At 47.2% G+C, this 16,824-nt stretch overlaps 1 protein-coding gene across 8 annotated transcripts in view; it reads left to right on the top strand.

The window, feature by feature from the left end:
* The window catches only part of KIAA1211L (KIAA1211 like), a 130,418-nt gene that overhangs the window by 90,381 nt on the left and 23,213 nt on the right, over positions 1 to 16,824 (top strand). For all 8 annotated transcript variants that reach the window (XM_027554668.1, XM_027554666.1, XM_027554667.1 and 5 more), the window contains 3 exons: positions 1,084 to 1,252; positions 11,204 to 11,339; positions 11,670 to 11,834. In XM_027554668.1, coding sequence (XP_027410469.1) covers positions 1,084 to 1,252; positions 11,204 to 11,339; positions 11,670 to 11,834 — 470 coding nt within the window. The remainder of the gene's footprint in view (positions 1 to 1,083; positions 1,253 to 11,203; positions 11,340 to 11,669; positions 11,835 to 16,824) is intronic.

The following is a 16,824-nucleotide window of genomic DNA, read 5'->3' as shown; positions in this document are numbered from 1 at the left end:
CCTTTGCTGTTCAGCTGAAACTATCACAACATGGTTTGTTAATCGACAGTGTGAAGTGAAAGTTGCTCAGTCATGTCTGACTCTTTGTAACCCCATGGACTGTACAGTTCATGAAATTCTCCAGGCCAGAATACTGGAGTGGGTAGCCAATCCCTTCTCCAGTGGATCTTCCTGACCCAGGAATCGAACTGGGTTTTATACCCCGAGACGAAATACAAAGTTTTTGAAAACAAACTCAGAATAAATTTAAGGACTTCCCTGTTGGGCTTCCCTTATAGCTCAGTTGGGAAAGGATCTGCCTACAATGCAGGAGACCTGGGTTTGATTCCTGGGTTGGGAAGATCCTCTGGAGAAAGAAATGGCAACCCACTCCAGTATTCTTGCCTGGAGAATCTCATAGACAGAGGAGCCTGACAGGCTCTAGTCCATGGAGTCGCAAGAGTTGGACACGACTTAGCGACTAAACCATCACCACCTGTTGGTCCAGTTGCATGAAGAAATGGCAGCCCACTCCAGTATCCTTGCCTGGAGAATTCCATGGACAGAGGAGCCTGGTGGGCTACAGTCCATGGGGTTGCAAAGATCGGACACAACTGAGCAACTCACACACACTGTTGATCCAGTGTTTAAGAGTCCACACTGCCAATACAGGGGGCCCAGGTTCAGTCCCTGGCTGGGGAACTAAGATGCCATATGCCATGTGGCAAGGCCAAGGGATAAAAATAAATAGGTCAATTTGGGAAGGAAGAATATAAATTTTAAAAAAGAATAAATTTAATAACCAAGGAAGTGAAAGACCTGTTGAAAATGATTCATTTTAAGTAAGAGGAAATTTGCTTGTGCTTTTGACTCTGTGATCATGCTCCAAAGCTTTCTTGACTCTTTCATTCAGTGTCCAGAATAGAAATCAAGATTTGTTTTCATGTGTGCAAAAATGGTATGCTGTGTGCTTCGTGTCCTCCTGTGTGGGAAAAGGACTTATTGGAAGTGAATAATGGATGTTTGGACAGAAATCTTACTTTCTCTCCTTGCGCACATCTCATCCATGTTTGGCAGATACTTACATGCATTCTTTCTGTGTAGGAAAGAAAAAGTCCAAATTCAAAACGTTTAAGAAGTTCTTTGGGAAGAAGAAGAGAAAGGAGTCGTCTTCTTCCACAGGAAGTAGCACCTGGAAGCAAAGTCAGGCGAAGAACGAGGTCATGGCCATTGAGTCAGGACCAGTGGGCTACGACTCAGAGGATGAGCTGGAGTGAGTTGTCTTTTCCATCCTTCGGGCTTGTGTGTTCCAGGGAGCAGAGAAGGACACAGGAGTACCCCAAAACTCAGGCTTGTTGTCATGGTTACTCGATGGACTTCTGAGCCCACTCTCCTCCTAAATAATTCCACAGAAGGTGTTTGAGATTCTTACGTAGAAGTGGTGTTTTCTGTCTTTTTGTACATAGGGATGCAGAAAGTTGGTGGGGGGAGATTATTAGGTACCTGCTATGTGCCAGGTGTGTATATATCAAAAGTCTGCAATAAATGTAGAAGGGGAGGTAAGAGATATCATCTTATAAGTGAGCAAACCAAGTTTGGGAGAAATTTCAGAAAAATCTGCCCAGTGTCCTGCTCTGCAGAGTGGCAAGATTAGGCTGTAATCCCTGATTTCATTTGATTTAAAACTCTTTTTGAGGACCTGGATACTATACCAGAAAAATACTTCTGTCTAAGCCTAAATCTTGAATAACCGAATAAGAAAATTTTCCACTAGATAGGAGTAGGGGGAAGGCTTCTTAATTTACTTCTTAGAAAAATCATCCAAAAAATATTGTTCCCTACAAAATCTGGGAAAGTTGCTTGGTCGTGTCTGACTCTTTGTGACCCCATGGACTATACAGTCCATGGAATTCTCCAGGCCAGAATACTGGAGTGGGTAGCCTTTCCCTTCTCCAGGGGATCTTCCCAACCCAGGGATCGAACCCAGGTCTCCCGCATTGCAGGTGGATTCTTTACCAGCTGAGCCACAAGGGAATGCCCTCCCCCCAAAAAACATTGTTAGGAAGAACAAAACCAATAGGTATGAAATATGGGAAAGTCTAGTGAAGAAATCCTTATTTCCTAACTTGTATTTCATCAAAATATAGTTACAATGCATATGCTTCAATTATTCTAGCAGTTATTTCTTGAGTAAAAGGAGGGGGGGAAAAAACAACAGATTTGTTGCCTTTTCAGGTTTTATGTTTCTTTTAAACAACATTGACACCTTAATTTGAGAATAAAACTCTTTGGGAGGCATAATGACCCTGGTGGGTCACAGACCATACTGAGATAGGTTCACCAGCTCTCACATCCCTGGGAGGGGTCCTGTCTCCTCCCTCCTCACCAGTCTCTTCGCCCATTTCTAAAGGAGTAGAAATTACACTGGAGTGTTCCATTCCCAGGTGGCGCTAGTGGTAAAGAACCTGACTGCCTGCCTGCCTGCCAGTGCAGGAGACATAAGAGATGTGAGTTCGATCCCTGGGTTCTAAAGTTCCCCTCGAGGAGGGTATGGCAACCCACCCAGCATCTCCTGTCCTGGAGAATCCCATGGACAGAAGAGCCTGCAGGGGTACAGTCCACTCTTCCACAGTCAGACAAAACTTAAGGAACTTTGCACACAGGTACAGAAATTACACTGACCACTTGGTGGCAGCAAATGACTAAAGAGGAGAGGTTTGAGTTTAGTCTTTCAGATTTTTTCCTGGTGTTGGCGGGGAGCAAGAAGCACCCACATGGTAGCTTGTGAAGAGCGAGCTCTACATGCATTTTTAAAAGGCAGCTCCAGACTCTTGGGGAGCAAGAGATAATATTGCTCACTTTTTCATGTCTTCACTGGGCCAGCCCCAGGGCCATTATAACACTTGCGCCCCTGCCCCCACAACACACAGCCTGTCTCTCCACCAAAACACAGACAAGAAACGAGAGCATGGCTGGAGGGGTGAGCTGGGCTGAAATGACCTGTCCACTTGTCCATCTTCTATTGCCAGAGTCCATGGACAGTGCCCTTTACATCTTTGTATTCTCGGCACTTGGCGGAGGCCAGTCCTCGGTGACTGGTGGGGGTTCCCTGGAGTGCTGCTAGGAGAGGAAGCTTGCTGTGGGGTAGGGATGAGGCCCAGCAAACGTCCTTCAAGAGCAGAGAGGAAACAACATCTCTTTTTTATCCCAGATTTACTGAGAGATCACTGATATATAACACTGGGAGTTCTAAAGTGTACACTGTGTTGATTTAATGCACTTATATACTACCAAATGATCACCACCACAGCATTCGCTAATTCCTGCATCATGTCAGCTAATTACTATTTCTCTTTTGTGGTGAGAATGTTTAAGATCTACGCTCATCGCAGTTTTCGAGTCTATAATATGGTATAATTAACTTTAATTGTTGTGCTGCACCAGCTGTGCTGTAGCCCCTGAACTTACTCACCTTGTGGCTGGAAGTTTGTACCCTCTGACAACATCTCCCTGTTCCCCCTACCCCCCAGCCCCTGGTAACCACTTTTTAATCTTGTGTCTGTGTTTGCGAAGTCACTTCAGTTGTGTCTGACTCTTTGCGACCCTGTAGACCATAGCCCACCAGGCTCCCCTGTCCATGGGGTTCTCCAGGAGAATACTGGAACGGGTTGCTTTCTTTTTTAGATTCCACATGTGAGATCATAGAGTGTTTGTCTTTCTCTGTCTGACGTATCTCACTTAGCCTAATGCCTTCAGCGTCCAACCATGTTGTTGAAAATGGAAGGATGTCCTTCCTTCTCATGAATAAATAATATTCCATTGTACAATTTACAGAATTAGGTATCACACCTTCTTTACCCATTCGCCCATTGATGGACCCCTAGTTTGTTTCCATATTTTGGCTGTTGTGAATAGTGCTACAATGAACGTGGGAGTTCAGATGTCTCTTCAAGATCCTGTTTTCATTTCCTTCAGATAAATACCCAAAAGCAGAATTGCTGGATCATATGATAGTTCTGTTGACACTGAACTTTTTGAGGAACCTCTATACTGTTCTCCATAGCGACTGCCCAAGTTACATTCTCAGCAAGAGTGCGAAAGGGTTCACTGTTCTCCACATCCTTACTATCACTCCTCTCCTTAGATCTGAAGTGATGTCTCTTTGGTTTTGATTTGCATTTCCTTGATGGTTGGGGATATTGAGTACCTTGTCACATGGCCATTGGTCATCTGTTGTCTTTGACAAAATGTCTATTTAGATCTTCTCATTTTGTAATTGGATTGGGTTTTTGGTGTTGAGTTGTATGAGTCCTTTATATATGTTACTATTTTGGATATTATCCCCTTACCAAATACAAGTTTGCAAATATTTTTTCCCACTCTGTAAATTGCCTTTTCATTTCATTGATGGTTTCCTTTGCTGTGCAGAAGCTGCTTAATGTGATGTATTCCTACTTGTTTATTTTTGCTTTTGTTTCCTTTGCTTTGATGTCAGATTCAGTAACTCATTTCCAGATGTCAGGGCACTTACTCCCTAGTTTTTCTTCTAGGAGTATTTCAGTTTCAGGCCTTACATTCAAGTCTTTAATCCATTTTGATTTTTGTGTATGGTGTGAGATAGTGATCCAGTTTCATTCTTTTGCATGCGACTGTCCAAGTTTTCCAAACACTGTTTACTGAAGAGGCTGTCCTTTCCCCATGGTATATTCTTGGTTTCTATGTCATGGAGTAACTGACAGTATACGAGACAAAAATTTAAAGGTGCTGTTTAGTCTCTGTGAAGGGTCCATGAGCCTGGTAGACTTTGGAGAAACTTCTCATCAATCACTATGGGCAAAAAGGTCCACTCACCAGGGTTTCCCTGGTGGCGTAGAGAAAAAGAATCTGCCCGTCAGTGCAGGGGACACGGGTTCGTTCCCTGGTCCAGGAAGATCCCACGTGCCCCAGATCTGCGAAGCCTGTGTGCCACAACTGTTGAGCCTGTGCTCCAGAGCCCAGGAGCTGCAACTGCTGAAGCCTACATGCGCTACAGCCTGTGCTCTACAACAAGAGAAGCCACTGCAATGAGAAGCCTGCGCACCGCAACTAGAGAATAGCCCGTGCTCTCCACAACCAGGGAAAGCCCGCATACAGCAACAAAGACCCAGCACAGCCAGATAACAGAAAATAAATTTATAAAGAAAAAAGTTCCACTTACCAAGGGGCATTGATGCTGACAAACCACACAAAACCCTGTAGATTTGAAAAAGTTGATGCCCATTTATTGAGTCAACATGGTTATGCTTCTTGAGTCTCTTAATCTTTTGGATTGGGCAAAAAGTTTGCTCAGGTTTTCCTTAAGATCTTATAGAAGGGACTCTTCTGGTGGTCCAGTGGCTAAGACTCTATGCTCCGAATGCAGGAGTCCATGGTTTGATTCCTGGTCATGGAACTAGATCCCACATGCTACAGATTTGCATGCTGCAGCTAAAGATCACACGTACTGCAACTAAGACCAGGTGTAGCCAGATGAATAAATTTTTTTTTTAAAGACCCTATAGAAAACCCTGACCAACTTTTTGGCCAACCCAATGTAGCAGTTTTACTTCACCACTCTGCCTCCCTGCTTTGTTTCATGTTGCTGATCTGATGGAGACTATCCCACAATCTGCATTTGTTTTCTTTTGGTGTGATTGATCTCATCCCTATATTCTCTGAATTTCTTGTAAAGTAGTAGATGGACCTATATACTTAATTAGAGGTGGATTCAAGATGGCACTGGTACTTACTGCCCCATCACATCATTAGGCACATGCTTTCTGCTTGTCTTACTTCTGGTGATGCCTAGACTGAGTCGTGGACTCAGGGGTTCTTTCTTTTCTGATCCCTCCATCAACCCTCATCTGGTGGTTTTTATACCTGTTGATGCTCACTCAGTGCTCATCTACTTTTGCTTTATTGACTACGTCAAAGCCTTTAACTGTGTGGATCACAACAAACTCTGGAAAATTCTTAAAGAGAAAATTCCTAAAGAGATGGGAATACCAGACCACTTGACCTGCCTCTTGAGAAACCTGTATGCAGGTCAGGAAGCAACAGTTAGAACTGGACATGGAACAACAGACTGGTTCCAAATAGGAAAAGGAGTACGTCAAGGCTGTATATTGTCACCCTGCTTATTTAACTTATATGCAGGGTACATCATGAGAAATGCTGGGCTGGAAGAAGCACAAGCTGGAATCAAGATTGCCAGGAGAAATATCAATAACCTCAGATACGCAGATGACACCACCCTTATGGCAGAAAGGGAAGAAGAACTAAAGAGCCTCTTGATGAAAGTGAAAGTGGAGAGTGAAAAAGTTGGCTTAAAGCTCAACATTCAGAAAACGAAGATCATGGCATCTGGTCCCATCACTTCATGGCAAATAGATGGGGAAACAATGGAAACAGTGAGAGACTTTATTTTCTTGGGCTCCAAAATCAGTGCAGATGGTGACTGCAGCCATGAAATTAAAAGACGCTTGCTCTTTGGGAGAAAAGTTATGACCAACCTAGACAGCATATTAAAAAAACAGAGACATTACTGTGCCAACAAAGGTCCGTCTAGTCAAAGCTATGATTTTTCCAGTAGTCATGTATGGATGTGAGAGTTGGACTATAAAGCTGAGCGCTGAAGAATTTATGCTTTTGAACTATGGTGTTGGAGAAGACTCTTGAGAGTCCTTGGACTGCAAGGAGATCCAACCAGTCAATCCAGGCTCCTCTGTCCATGGAAACTCTCCAGGCAAGAATACTAGAGTGGGTTGCCATGTCCTCCTCCAGCAGATCTTCCCAACCCAGGGATCGAACCCAGGTCTCCTGAATTGCAGGCAGATTCTTTACCAGCTGAGCTACCAGGGAAGCCCAATATAAGACTACCAATTACTAATATTAGACTTAGAATTACACTGAATCACCAGGGAAGTCCCAATCCTTATTTATTTTTATGCTCACATTGTCCCACCTTATGCTACTGAGGGTCACTTCAGATTAGTTCCTTGTTCTTTTGATGTTTTGACATTCCATTTGTTTCTGAAGGGTTCTTTTCTTTCTTGCCTGTTGAGAAATTTTAGATTATTTTGCACATTTCCTGCCCTAGACCTGTAATCAGCCATTTCTTCATAGGTTCCTTTAGCGTGTAGTGGTTTTTAGAGACCACAGTTTGCCCGCCAGTGGTGATGATTGCTAGTTGTTGTTCAGTCACTCAGTCACGTCCAGCTCTGCGACCCCATGGACTGCAGCACATCAGACTTCCCTGTCCTTCACCATCTCCCGGAGTTTGCTCAAACTCATGTTCATTGAGTTGGTGATGCCATCTCATCCTCTGTTGTCCCCTTCTCCTCCTGCCCTCAATGTTTCCCAGAACCAGGGTCTTTTCCAGTGAGTTGGCTCTTCACATCAGGTGGCCAAAGTATTGGAGCTTCATCTTCAGCATCAGTCCTTCCAATGAATATTCAGGGTTGATTTCCTTTAGGATTGACTAGTCAGCTATCATTGCTTCTGAGCCTTTCCAGTAGGTATAGCTAGGGAATATTTTTTTTAAGAGAGAAAAATAAATCATTAATTCACTGATATTTCCTGTTCAGATTTAATTGTACAAAAATTTTACTTCCTTAATTCTTTGTTTGAATTCATTTTTCTCTAATACTGGAAATCTTGGTTCTTAATGAGACTGACAAAATTGTTTTCTTCATCGTATAATATAATAAATTTATTACTCCCTTCCCCACACAGAGGTTACATACTATAAAGATCGCTCTGTATTGTTTTTTTTTAATCAACATTGCTACTAATATAAGAACTACAATTTGCTGTCTTTGTGCTTTTTGGTCTTAGAACGTATCCTATTACGGATGTAGTGTCAAAAGTCGCTTGGATATCAAGCTAAAGTCTCTTGAAATCATTCTTTTCTCTGTGTGGATATGCCCACAACCTGATATAAAATTAGACTTGTTTGTTTTCTGGTTTTAGAGACCAATTGATTTCCCTTTTTGTTTGGTTTTGTCTTTTAACTATGCCAAATGCTTACATAGTTTCAAGGACAAAATTGTAATTGTAAGTGAATACCGTGGCACCCTGTCTGCCCATCTTGTTCTGTCCTCCCCCTTCAAGGAGGCTATTTTAATTCGTTTGTTCCTTATCCTCCATTTTTTATTTTTTAAAAAATATACATGGTAACTTTCCTGGAGGTCCAGTGGTTGAAACTCCATGCTTCCAATATAGGGGGTGCACGTTCAATCCCTGGTCAGGGAACTAAGATCCCACATGCTGCCCAGTGCAGCCAAGATATTAAAAAAAAACAAAAACAAAAAACCTTTTAAAAAATATACACAAACACACATATGTTCATATATGTTCCCCTTTCCCACTCAGAGCTAACCCACCATAAACCATGTTTATTTTTCACTTAGTAGGCTCTGATGTCGCCTGTACCCAAGGATGCTCCTCACGCCTTGGTCGCCTGCAGAGCCTCTGTTATCTGTTACATGATGTGCACCTGCTGAGGGACATGGGTCTGTCTCCAGCCTCTTGATTTGTAAATGCTGCTGTCGTCAGTGGCCTCGAGCACAGGGCATTTTGTGTCTTCACAGTGTGTCTTTTCCACACTGTCTCGAATTCTAGTTACACGCAGAGTGGAGGTGTTTGGGGGTGATTATGGTTTCCAGAGGGCATGGCCACAGGCTGCCCACTGTGGGAGGGAGCCCCAGGTGCGCATGTGGCCTTGTGACAAGAGCTGTTGGCAGAGGGGCCCTCCTGGTTCTTTCGCTGGGTCTCACTCTCTCCCAGACATGTGAGGACACTTGTGAACTTCAGGTTCCGCACTTACACACTTACTGTGGTGGCTGCAAGTGTTACTGACCAGGGCTCTTGGCCTCCATAAGCAATAGAAATGGGCTTCCCAGGTGGGCTAGTGGTAAAGAATCCGGCTGCCAATGCAGGAGACGCAGGGGATGCAGGTTCAATCCCTGGGTTGGGAAGATCCCTTCGAGAAGGAAATAGCAACCCACTCCAGTCTGCTTGCCTGGGAAATCCCATGGACAGAGGAGCCTGGTGGGCTACAGTCCATAGGGTCGCAAAGAGTTGGATATGACTGAGCAACTTAGCACAATCAATAGAAATAGAGGCCAGAGAAGAAATTCAGGCAAGGCTTTACATGGGCCCCTGCTAAAACAGGGGGAAATGTAAACAAGCAGTAATTTCTCTTGCTTGCTGGCTCCTTGACAAGGGGTGAACTTGTTCCTTATATGGGGTAAGGATAGAGGTATGTCCAGGGGTCGGGCTACAGGGGTGGCTTAGGTGGTTTGCCCACCCCTTAGGTGGTGCTGTCAGAGAAGGCAATGGCACCCCACTCCAGTACTCTTGCCTGGCAAATCCCATGGACGGAGGAGCCTGGTGGGCTGCAGTCCATGGGGTCACTAAGAGTCGGACATGACTAAGCGGCTTCACTTTCACTTTTCACTTTCTTGCATTGGAGAAGGAAATGGCAACCCACTCCCGTGTTCTTGCCTGGAGAATCCCAGGGATGAGGGAGCCTGGTGGGCTGCCGTCTCTGGGGTCGCATAGAGTCGGACACGACTGAAGCGACTTAGCAGCAGCAGTAGCAGTAGGTGGTGCTGTGTGCGAGGGACATGCGCGGCCCCCTGCTTTTGCTCCCCTGTCTTCAAAAGTAGCAGTTGGGTTTTCTGGTCTCTTCGTCTCTCCTGTCCAGATTGCCCCAGCTGTGCGTGCACGCAGTTGTTTTCAGTCCCGTACCATTTCCTCGTGTTTTGTTGCTCTCGAAGAGGTGTGCCCGGTGCAAGCATCGCAGCTCTGCAGCAAGGGCCCCAGGGCCCAGGCGTCTCACATCACTAACCAGCACAGTTAGGTCTGTGAGGAGCAAGGGCACACCCAGAAGTCCCCAGGGTCTCCCAGGGAACAGGATGCCCAGGGCGGGCTGGGGGGAGCTGGTGCTGAAGATGGCAGTGTCTGCGGGCCGGGCTTTCCTTCCTTCTTCGTCTTGTCTGAGTCACCTCCTTCCACCTATTGTTCAGGTTGCCAGTGCCACTAGGAACATCTGACACTAACTGCCACAGCCTCTTAGGACGTTTTGTGAACATCCTGTGGGTTCCTTTCCCAATTGGAGCCCGGAGCTTGGGGACGGGGAAGCGTCTGCGCCGATGACGCCCAAAGGGCCTGCCATCTACACACTGGCCGGGTCGCACTAGTATCATCAGTAGTGAGAGGGGGCGTGGCTTTGCACTTGGTAGTTTCCTTTCATAAATTATTTATTTATTTATTTTTGGCTGTGCTAGGTCTTCCTTGCTGCCCGGGCTTTTACTCTAGTTGTGTGGAGTGAGTGGGGGGCCGGGGTCAGGGGTGCCTTTCGAGTTGCGGCACTCGGGCTTCTCACTGCGGTGGCTTCTCTTGCTGCAGAGCACGGGCTCCGGGGCTCTTGGGCTCAGGAGTTGCTGCTCAGGAGTGGTGGCACAGGGGCTTAGTTGCTGCGAGACATGCAGGGTCTTCCTGATCTGTCCTTTCGTTGTTAGTCACCCAGTCATGTCTGACTCTTTGAAACTCCGTGAGCTCTAACCCGCCAGGCTCCTCTGTCCTTGGGATTTTCCAGGCAAGAAACTGGAATGCCATTCCCTTCTCCAGGCTATCTTCCTGACCCAGGGACTGAACCCGCGTCTCCTGCATTGGCGGGTGGATCCTTTACCACTGAGCCACCTGGGAAGCCCGCCACCCTCATTTCAAATTCGTGGTTGTGTGTGTCCTGGACCACATGGTGAGGATGCCTCTGTCCAGCAGGCCCTCATTCTCCTGTGCAGACATTCTCCCAGCCCCGCAAGGGAGTGCATGCTCGCCCACAGGGGACAACCTGGCCCTCTCCGGGTGTGCAGCACAGCCCACTCCACAGCCCACCAGCCAGCCCAGGCCCCCTGCCAGCCCTTCCTCTCTGCAGGCCTGCTGTTCTGGACCTCTCACCTCATCAGACCTCGGTTTTCCCCTTAATGAAAAGAATTCACACCACCTTCAGATATGTCAGGAAAATTTCCTAGCTCTACAGAGCTTCTAACAGTTGACCGTGGTATTTGATGGAATGAGCTGAGTCAGAGCAGTTATAATGAATGCGGCTGGACGGTTGATGGAGGGTGCGCCCTTACCCTCCTACCCGTAGGTTCATCCCGAGCCCAAACCCAGAGTCGCAGTGCCTCTTTCTTTCTAGGGACTCGAGGGGCGCGCTGGGAAGCCGGGCCCTCTCCCACGACAGTATTTTCATCCCCGAATCGGGGCAGGACCCTCCTCGGCCGGTGCGGGTGTTTTCCCAAGAAAACGTGTGTGACCGGATTAAAGCTCTGCAGGTAAACTTTTCTGGGCAGCAGATATGCATTGGGAAGTCTTAAAATGATTCCTGCTTTTCCTTGATGTATTTTAAAGCCTAATCGAATGCACGTCACAGTTCTCCCAAGACTCGCCCAGTTAGTTACAAATGGGCCATGTCTCCTTCATTTGTAACCACTCACTTTCAAGATGACAGCGGGAGAACTGGTGGCAGACACTGAGTTTATTTAGCTCCCCAGCCTGGGCAAGGACGTTAAAAATACCTCCGGAGTGAATGAATTACAGCAGGGGAATTTGGGGAGAAAAGTCACTGATGAAAACTACAGCAAATGTTCTTTATTCCAATCTAGTTAAAAATACAGTGTAATGTGAAAATGGGGCCGCCTCCTCCTCCCGGGAGCCTTCCAACCAAGCGGGGAGATGATGCCGGCATGAGCTCTGAGGACGATGGTCTGCCCAGGAGCCCCCCCGAGATGTCCCTGCTTCATGACATTGGTTCCGGCACTACCATAAAGGCAAGCGCAACCTGCGCCCCCCGGCTCCCTCCCTTTCCTCCCCCTCTCCCTCCCCCTCCTCCCCCTCTCCCTCCCTCTCCTCCCCCTCTCTCTCCCCCTCCTCCCCTTCTCTCTCCCCCTCCTCCCCCTCTCCCTCCCTCTCCTCCCCCTACCTGCACATAGGGCCATCGGGGCTCCGGTGGCTCCTGTGTGTGTTCCTCTGAGATTCCCGTGATGACTCCTGCTCAGTGCGCCCGGAGGGATTCCAGCCAGCTCACTGGAACCCACTGTCCGTCCTTGGGCTGTATTTATTTTCATTCTTTGAGCAGAATTTCAGGTCTCGTTCAGGGATACGGTTTGGGGAACATTTTCCTTGGTGGTTATAGATCTGATGCAGTCAATCTCATTTTTCCTGTCTGAGCAGATGACCAGACCAGGTATCCCATTTAAAAAAGGGAAAGAGTTTGAGTCTGCTTTCTGTCATCATGATATTTGGCTGGAGGGAGAAGGGAGCTTCCCAGGTGGCTCAGTGGTAAAGAATCCGCCTGCCAATGCAGGAGACGTGAGTTTGATCCCTGGATCTGAAAGAGCCCTTGAAAGAGGATATGGCAACCCACTCTGGTGTTCTTTCCTGGGAAATCCCATGGACAGAGGAGCCTGGCAGGCTGCAGTCCGTGAGGTCACGAAGAGTTGGACACGACTGAGTGACTGAGCACAAGCAGGGAGTGGTAACATGTCTGATTTAGTCTAGGCTCCTGCACCTGCGTTTGGGACTCTGAGACCTTGTTGGTTTAGGGCTAGAAATGTGAGATGTGGCGCTGGTGGACAGGGCAACAGGGAAAGTTTGACAAGGAGGAGAGGTGTCTCTGACCCCATAAGGTGCGGAACTGATCCCAGAAGCCCCCCATCCACTTTGAAATCGAGGAGGAAGAACTGAGCCTTTTTTCCTTGTATACAAACAGCATAGCTCTCACTGCCCCCACCTGAGTCCATAGGGTGGGCTGAATGATGAAATATATGTCACTGGTGTTACATGAATGCATAAATGACCAAACAGACGATCATTTCCCCTTGTAGACAAGCCTCCTGGTGGGGTGGGTGGCGTTGGAATTACCAGTGCTACAGTCCATTATCTAGAGCCACACCCCTGCACTGTGTACCCACGGAGGGTCTAGTGCCCTGGTCAAGGGCCATCCTTGGTGGAGTTCTGCAGATTCTGTGCTACTCTGAAATAGCTTCAGCAGTTAGTTCAGCTGGGAAGCTCAGAAGTTCCCCTGCAAAGGCAGATTGTTATTGTTCAGTCACTCAATCGTGTTGACTCTTTGCAACCCCATGGACTGCAGCATGCCAGGCTTCCCTATCTTCCACTATCTCCCAGAGTTTGCTCAGACTCATGTCCATTGAGTTGATGATGCCATCCAGTTCATCCTCTGTCATCCCCTTCTCTTCCTGCCTTGAGTCTTTCCCAGCATCAGGGTCTTTTCCAATGAGTCGGTTCTTCACATCAGGTGGCCAAAGTTTTGGAGCTGCAAGTTCAGCATCAGTGCTTCCTATGAATATTCAGGGTTGATTTCCTTTAGGATTGATTGGTTTGATCTCCTAGCAGTCCAAGGGTCTCTCAAGAGTCTTCTCCAGCACCAGAGTTCAAAAGCAGGAAAAGGAGTATTTACCTGACTTGGGTGTGGCTGTGGGTTCTCAGAAGGCAGAAGAAGGGCTGTGGTGTAGCTGAGTATGAACACACCCAAGGCAGGGGTTCCCACATAGCAGGCCAGAGAATGACTCCTTCCAGAATTCTGCCCTGCTTGCTCCACGAGCAGGTCAGAGGGCAGTGGGCCACCCACACCTGCTTTCCCAGCTGGACGAGAAAGCAGAGAAGACACGGAGGAAAGTGTGGCCCATTTCCTGGACTCCAAGCCCACCCTACACCCCTTAGGTGCAGGGAAAAGGTGACAGGCTGATGGCCATGTAAGGCGTCATCACCAGGTAACACACATACCTTGGCATCTTCGTTAGCGGAGCCTCAGGAATGGGTGTGATTTTGTGTTTGTACCATGTGGTGGGGGAACGTGAACCACTATAGACTGACTCACCTCCACTCCATCCCATGATTCTCTGACTTTCCCAGCAACATGGTTCTCTGCATTTAGCTGGGACAGTTAGCTGGGACAGACAGTATAGGAGAGTTGGTAGCTTCTAAATCTGTTAAGGATTCAAGTGTGAACCCAGCCTCAAACCCATAAAGTGCCATGATGCACAAATTCCATAGTCAGCTGACTAGGAGCCATTCGTGCAGGCAAGGCTGACCTTGTCCTCAACATCTCTCCTTTTGTAGTGACGTTCTTTTTTTTTTTTTAATTGGGTAATAGGACCCATTCACTGGCATCATCAGTAACAGAATTTGAGTCTTTAAGACTTAAAAAAAATAAAATATTTATTACTGTGTTTTTGAAGATGCAATGACCATATTTTGTGCCCTGAAAGTTTTTAGGGCCCAGTGAATCGACCAAGAGGGGGAAACAACACACAGCATTTGATATAATGTAACCATAAACCCCCAAAGGATGGGACTGTGGGCTGTTTGATCTTTTCCTGTTGTGACACCTCACACAGGCCCACTTGCTCAACAGAGAAACTTAGTGAAGATTATTATGAAAAAAAGGTCTTCAGTAAAATGTATTTGGTGACACTGCCAAGATAACATTTCCTGGTGAATGGGTTTTCAGAAAATATATGGGAATATTTTTAAATTTTTAAATTGCTTTACCATGTGAGGTAACAACGGATGATGTTTGCTTGGTCATGTTTAAGGTAAAATTACACCTTAGAGGTCCCTGACTAGGTTTCCTGCCATTAAGTAAGAAACAAGGGGTCAAGGGTGGCAGACTGGCAGGTCTCATTTGCTCTGGGTGATGAGGAAGAGAGCAAGGGAGAGGGCACAGCTCTGCCGGCAAAAGGCGGCACAGCCATCACTGCCCACGAGGCCGCGGCCCGGACCCGTCGCCTCTGGGACCTGGGGGAGGATGGAGTGGACTCAGGCAGCTCTGTGCCTACCTGTGCGGGGACCCATTCCCCGTGCACCACACTCCACCCCCTCCTCAGTGTCAGGGCCCCTCTTTTTGAGGACGGTCAGGGTGAAGCAGCTGTCAACCAGGGTCACCCCAAAGAAGCCTCTGAACCCCAGGCTACTTCCTCAGGGCTCTTTGATCCACAGTCCCCCAACAAAGAGCAACTTGTTAGACTCTTATTAAATGCTCCACTTCCAGAATCATCCAGAAGCACAGATTCCAGGAAAACTGGGGGATTGGGAGCAAGCAATGTAAACGTGAGCTCCAGAAGCTGCCAGCCCGCAGATAAAAAGACGAGTCAGCTTCTCCTCCTCTCCCAGATCTCAGCCCAGCTCACGTAGTTGCCTCACTGATCAGAGACAGCTTGATTCTCCTTGATCAGGAAGGGGCCCCAAGGACTCTCAGAACGACAGCTCAGACAGAGGCAATGGCCCAGTTCCCTTTCAGGAAGACGAGCCGTGATGGCCAGCAGGTGGGTTTTCGGGGACAGAGGCCCAAGTTCAGGGTCAGAGATGTTCAGCTCCTTCCCAGACGCCCGCCTCAGAGCCAGGGTGGACCGTCTGCTCGGACGGTGCACACTCAGGGGAGCCCCATGAAGAGCAGGCAGGGAATGTTGGTCCTTGAGGTTTACAGAGGGGTGACCCCGGCCCACGTTGTCGCTGGGGATCATTCTCACTCGTGGAGTCACCCTATGTGCAGAGCAGTTCGTCTTGTTTGCTCTCTTGAGTCCCAGACAGTAAGAAAGAAAACCCAAATCTCAGCAAGTGTGGATATCACTGTCCCTCCAGACAAGGGCAAAGGGTTCTGACATGGACTCAGAGTGACATGGACTCATCCTGCTGTGACTTTAAGGAGAACTACCTGGGGAAGACATCACCTGTCCAGTCGCAGGTGACTTCCCGAGTCATCAGCGATTGGGTGGGAGTCGAAGCCACGGGCACAGAGGGAGACAGGGCCACGAGTTCTATGGTTCATTTAAAAATTTTTTTCCTATTTTATTCCCATAAGAACTCGAATCAATAAAACCACAGAACTCAAAGAGATTATGTTCACTTAGATTCCTCTCCTCCTTGTTTTATTTATGTTTACAAATAGTTTTGTTTTTGTTTTTTTAATTTTTGGCTGCACAGCATGTGGGATCTTAGTTCCTCGACCAGGGATTGAACCCGTGCCTCCTGCAGTGGAAACTTGGAGTCTTAAACCGCTGGCCTTCCAGGAAAGTCCCACCCCCTCATTTTAGTAATTGTCTTCTCCCACTCGACAGGGATAAACTTTGTACTTGCATCAGATCAGTTCAGTTCAGTCACTCAGTCGTGTCCAACCCTTTGTGACTCCATGGACTGCAGCACACCAGGCTTCCGTGTCTATCACCAACTCCCGGAGCTTACTCAAACTCATGTCCATCAAGTTGGTGATGCCATCCAACCATCTCATCCTTTGTTGTCCCCTTCTCCTCCCACCTTCAATCTTTCCCAGCATCAGGGTCTTTTCCAATTAGTCAGTTCTTCACATCAGGTGGCCAAAGTATTGGAGCTTCAGCATCAGTCCTTCCAGTGAACACCCAGGACTGATCTCCTTTAGGATGGACTGTTGGATCTGCAGTCCAAGGGACCCTCAAGAGTCTTCTCCAACACCACAGTTCAAAAGCAACAATTCTTTGGCATTCAGCTTTCTTTATAGTCCAACTCTCACATCCATACATGACTATTGGAAAAACCATAGCTTTGGCTAGACAGACTTTTGTAGGCAAAGTAATGTCTCTGCTTTTTAATATGCTGTCTAGGTTGGTCATAGCTTTTCTTCCAAGGAGCAGGCATCTTTTAATTTCAAGGCATTAGATAATAGGAGATAATTATGTTAACAGGCCGCTGGCCATCTGCATCGTCGTGTTGCTGCCTCATTCCTGAAAAGACCGTTGACTAAATCATATTGAGGTGCATAAACTT

This window comes from Bos indicus x Bos taurus, chromosome 11 (assembly GCF_003369695.1).
Source record: "Bos indicus x Bos taurus breed Angus x Brahman F1 hybrid chromosome 11, Bos_hybrid_MaternalHap_v2.0, whole genome shotgun sequence".
NCBI classification, from domain to species: Eukaryota; Metazoa; Chordata; class Mammalia; order Artiodactyla; family Bovidae; genus Bos; species Bos indicus x Bos taurus.
Note: the sequence above shows the minus strand (reverse complement) of the source record. Positions and strands in the feature narration are given on the sequence as shown.